Source organism: Helianthus annuus, chromosome 3, assembly GCF_002127325.2.
Source record: "Helianthus annuus cultivar XRQ/B chromosome 3, HanXRQr2.0-SUNRISE, whole genome shotgun sequence".
In the NCBI taxonomy this organism is placed as follows: domain Eukaryota; kingdom Viridiplantae; phylum Streptophyta; class Magnoliopsida; order Asterales; family Asteraceae; genus Helianthus; species Helianthus annuus.
In genome coordinates, this window is record NC_035435.2 from 27039191 (window position 1) to 27044056 (window position 4866).

A 4866-nucleotide genomic window follows, 5' to 3' on the forward strand; every position below is an offset into this window, starting at 1 on the left:
ATTATAGAATAATGATAGAAATTATAATAAAAATTATAGAATTTGTAGAAAATTATAGAAAAATACTATTAATTACAAAAAAATACTATTAATTACAAAAAAAAATACTATTAATTACAATAAAATACTATTAATTACAAAAATCATTCTTCCGTGTAACTATCTATGTAATTAAGACTGGGGTTTGATCTTGGCCGAGGATTCATTATCGATGTATACCATTCTAGACGTGGCAACTACATATCTTCCCATTGTTCTGTATGGGGTCTTCGGTGGGTCAACCATAGCCCGTGTGCTGGTGGCATAGGATAATCCCCTTCCAGCTTAACATGTATGAAGTGGTTCTCGTTAACATGTGTAAGCGTTATGAATAATGGTTGTTGATTAGCCGGAGGACTTAGTATTGGGAAGTAAGTGGAACTCGCACCCATGGTTGTCGTTAACAGGTGCACCCCGATACCGTACGTTTGTGCAATAAGAAGTCCTGCAAAGGGGAAGTCCATCCAGTGATTCTCCCCACAACCGGCCACTGAATCCCAAATTAGGCCCTGACGATGCGTGTAAAAATAACCTTCAGCCCATGCTTCAAATATTGGGAACCAGATCGATTCGTTCTGATCCATTTCTTGGACAAGGTCCCTTCTAATAAGCCCCCATGAACTCTGATCCATCCCTAAGCCCACAGCCACAGACCGAAACCCACAATGACCGTCCGGCATCACATCTCGTATGCATGAGACGTACGGATGGAACACTGGCGGAACGTCAGACTTAAACCGTTCGATGATTCCCACGTACTCGTCCCCAATGATTAAAGGAAAACCGTGATCATCTCGTGTCTCTTTCTTCTTAGAACTCTTTGAACGGCTTAGGCTCGCTTTGGGTTTTTGGGACCTTATAACCGACTGTTGTGAGGCCTGAGACGGAACGCACGAGCTGTGGCGAGGTTTATCGTACTTACTTTGTCCTGAACCTTCAAAGCACGTGTTTGCATCACCAAAGGAGCTTCTCCTCAATTCTTCATCTATACGAGAGGCCTCGTCCAACCTTTCTTGTACCTGCTTTGTTGTTGGTCGGCCACGAGTATTTTGTTGGACAACCGGTGGTTTCTTGGTAGATTTCGTTGGAGTCAACACCGCTTTAATCTTTGAAAGCAGGCTTTTTTGCTGAGCTGGGGGGTGCGACTGTAATTGTTGTCTAACAACATCTAGCTCTTCGACCACGTCAAGGGAGCCGTCTATCAATTTACAACTTTGGAAGTTAAGTTTCCGCCAGAAGACGTCTATGTCTTCGAGTTGAATCGGACGCTCTGCACGATTAAAAACAATATTGTTTAAGTAAAATGAAAAAAGAAAATATATCACACAAGTGTTGTACGTTTAACAATTATTACCTTCACGCATGTATTTTTCTATCCTACAAGCACAGGGCAACCCACAGCTGTGCCACATTTGGCAACCACATGATGAATTAAAGCGCTCCAAGACATCTAGCTTCCTAATTGCCTCTCCATGCAACAAGTCAAGGGCTTTGTGGGATACTTTTCCAAGTAGGTGTTGAAACATCAGGTGTTTGTGGTGTTTCATTGTTTTTTCGATGCTTTCTCGAAAAGTCTTCCTTATTTCACCGAACTGTGTCTCAACTATATCCCGGACACAACCAACTACACGGTCCAGCGAGCTCCTATCTTCGACGTATCTCTTTAAGTTGGCGTGTTGGCTCTCAACTCTGTTTGTAGTACGATTACCAAAGTTGCGCCTCTTATCAGTCCACGCAAAGACAAACATCTCCTTATAGTCTTTTGGCCAGTTATCGTACACGTATTTGAAGACTCCTAAAAAGTAAAAATAATTTAATAAAATTTGCATAGGGGAGTCGTATGTTATTAGAAAAACTTACTAGAACGTTTGCACTCCACAAGTCGCTTTCGCATGTTGCGCAAGTGGTAGTCGTAGATGGGTATGGATGGAGACTCAATCAATGTCCCCCAGAATGACATAAATTTCTTCCAGTCGTCGTCTGTGAAGGCACCCTTGCAGTGCTTCATAACATTCTGTTGTATGTGCCACCTGCAAAGAAGCCTGGAGGCGTCTGGAAATACTTTAGCACACGCGCCCATAAGGGCTAGGTCTCTATCCGTTAAAATCACACGTGGCTCCATACATTCATCCAATATTGACTTAACCCTCTCAAGCACCCACACAAAGTTATCACCCCGTTCTTTACTAACAACGGCATGCGCGATAATAAACGATTTGTTGGTAGGCGTTATACCAACAATCTGGATAAAGGGCATATTGTATATGTTTGTCTTGTACGTTGCATCGATCATCATGACGTGGGGGAATGCACGCCACATGAATCTCGAGTCCCGATGAAGAAAGAAGATCTCTGTTACGATCTCTGTTCCGGGTTCTTCCCGTGTCTCGTAAATAAAGTCGTTGTTTATCAGCACATTTTCTAGTGACTGCATGGGAGTCAATCGTTGTCTTTGTTCGGCTCTAATCTTCGCTACAACGTTTTGAACGTCTTTCTGAACATGAAACCTGTCGGGGTCCTGCTTCCTTATCGTTTGAAATATTTTGCGCGGCTCCATGTTTTGAGCTGTCAGCTGCTCGATCAGTTTCATTTCGCTTGGAGTAAACCTTCGCACAAACGCGTGGGCCGACAGGTCCTCACAAAGTTCGTGATTATGTTCAATTGTTCCGTCTTTTATCTCCCAGGTTTCATACGGGTGGTTTCGGACAGCCAGCAGGTAAAACGGGCAACCGGTTTTTTGCTTCCAGCTTTTCTAAGTGTTGCTGTACTCTGGTGCTCACCACCACGATCACATTCAAGCCATACCCTCCCGGTTCTTCCCCCGATTTTCTTTGATCGACGGGTGACAATAACGAAACCATCCGCATTTGCTATTTCTTGTATCCATTTCTTTAGTTCATCTAAGGAGTTGAAAACCTGTAACATCGACAATATTAATAATAATAATAATAATAATAATATAATAATAATAATAATAATAATAATAATAAAAATAATAATAATAAAAATATTAATAATAAAATAGTAATTTATACCGTCTTTTTTAAGTACAGACTGTCCAGAATGGGAGGTGCTTCACCACCATATCTACCATATCCACCATAACCACCATATCCTCCAACGTCTGAATTGTTTTGATGAACGTAAGGAGTGCCCGAGGAAATGAATTGCTGATGATCACCGTCTCCTCCGTATCCACCGTATCCCCCGTATCCACCGTATCCACCGTATCCACCATATCCACTGTCTCCTCCGTATCCACCGTCTCCTCCGTATCCACGGTCTCCTCCGTATCCACCGTCTCCTCCGTATCCACCGTGTCCTCCGTATCCACCGTCTCCTCCGTATCCACCGTCTCCTCCGTATCCACCGTCTCCTCCGTATCCACTGTGTCCTCCGTATCCACCGTCTCCTCCGTATCCACCGTCTCCTCCGTATCCACTAGCATGGTATGAGTCATCTACAGGGGCTGTTTCATCAACAGGAGGATGCTTGTTCAAATCTAGAAACAGGTTGTTTTGTTTTCCTTGTATACTAGACACAACCTCCTCTTGCTCATTAGAATCGGGAACGCCAGACTCCTCCAAAATAGACAACCGTATCATCATTAGTAAATAATAAACTAAAACAACAAGTAATTAAAACATTTACGCTAATAACTGTTACCGGAACGCTTTCGTGCCCCCACTTTTCGCTAGAATACTGCCCGAAGATATAGTTGCCGTCCCAATATGATGACATTTCAACACTCCGGGATGATAAGAACGCAAATACAAATAAAAGAAGAAACAGAATGTGAGTGTTTGTTTATTGAATGCTCGGATGTGGACCAAGAACGCACTGTAGGTTGCATTTTATGTGAGCTAAAGACGCCTCGTATAGGTCTTTACTCCCCGTATGCCTTTAAGTCATGTCGGGCATAGTCTCATCATAGTCAAATCGGTCAGCCCAAGACGCCTCGTATAGACCTATACGAGGCGTCTAAGTACCCTCGTATTGACCCCTCGTACAGGGCTAGACTCCCCGTATAAGTTGACTGATGTGACGTTGTACGAGGTGCAGAAGCTGGTCGGGAAAAGCAAACCTATACGCCTCGTATAGGGCTATACGAGGCGTCTAGAAGGGTGTGGATTTAGGGAATAAGGTGTGTGAATATGTACACCCTTCTATAATTAGGTTAGCTTTTTACATCAAAATAAGTTATTTTATATTTTAACTTTTTGAATATACTTCAATGTATTTCAGTGTACACTATTAACAACCAACAACCATCACCTCAACACAATTCACCATTGTCGACCGCCTCTAAACATGTCTAAGATAAAAGTCAAAAACACAAATCCAAGACAAACAAATCTCACATATTAAATTGAACCCTAACCTATACAAAGTTTTAAAAAAGTGAAAAAAATTGAATCTGGATTGTTTGAGTTGAACCATGGTTAGATTGAGCAGCCCACAAGTCACCTCAGTCAGCTCGAAATCTTCTAAGGATCTTAAGGTTAAAAGTTAAACTCGTAACTAGTACTTTTACAAAACAAGCTAGCTACTCGTGGTTCGACTAGCCAACTCAAAATCTTGAAACTTAAGTTTCGCAATGTCGATGGTTTGAAGGGTAGCCAATGTTGATCCTGAAACATATAGTAGTTGTGGTGGTTTATGTCTGAAAGAAGATTATGGTGTGATAAATTAATCATCATGTCGCCTGTGCTCATAATAATTTTTTTATAAGTTACAAATTACAACCCCTTTGTAAAAATTGCATACAAATTTAGTTTTTTGCTTTGTTATTTTTATAACTTCAATAAAATAATATTGATCAAAATC

At 41.6% G+C, this 4866-nt stretch overlaps 1 protein-coding gene across 1 annotated transcript; it reads right to left on the bottom strand.

Annotated features, from left to right (window-relative positions):
* Positions 1–236: 236 nt before the first annotated feature.
* Positions 237–2473, bottom strand: LOC110869401. Its single transcript, XM_035987987.1, has 4 exons — positions 1900–2473; positions 1394–1834; positions 962–1309; positions 237–754 (listed from the first exon to the last, which is right to left on the bottom strand). The coding sequence occupies exons 1-4, from the start codon at positions 2471–2473 to the stop codon at positions 237–239; spliced, it is 1881 nt and encodes a 626-aa protein (XP_035843880.1).
* Positions 2474–4866: the final 2393 nt, after the last annotated feature.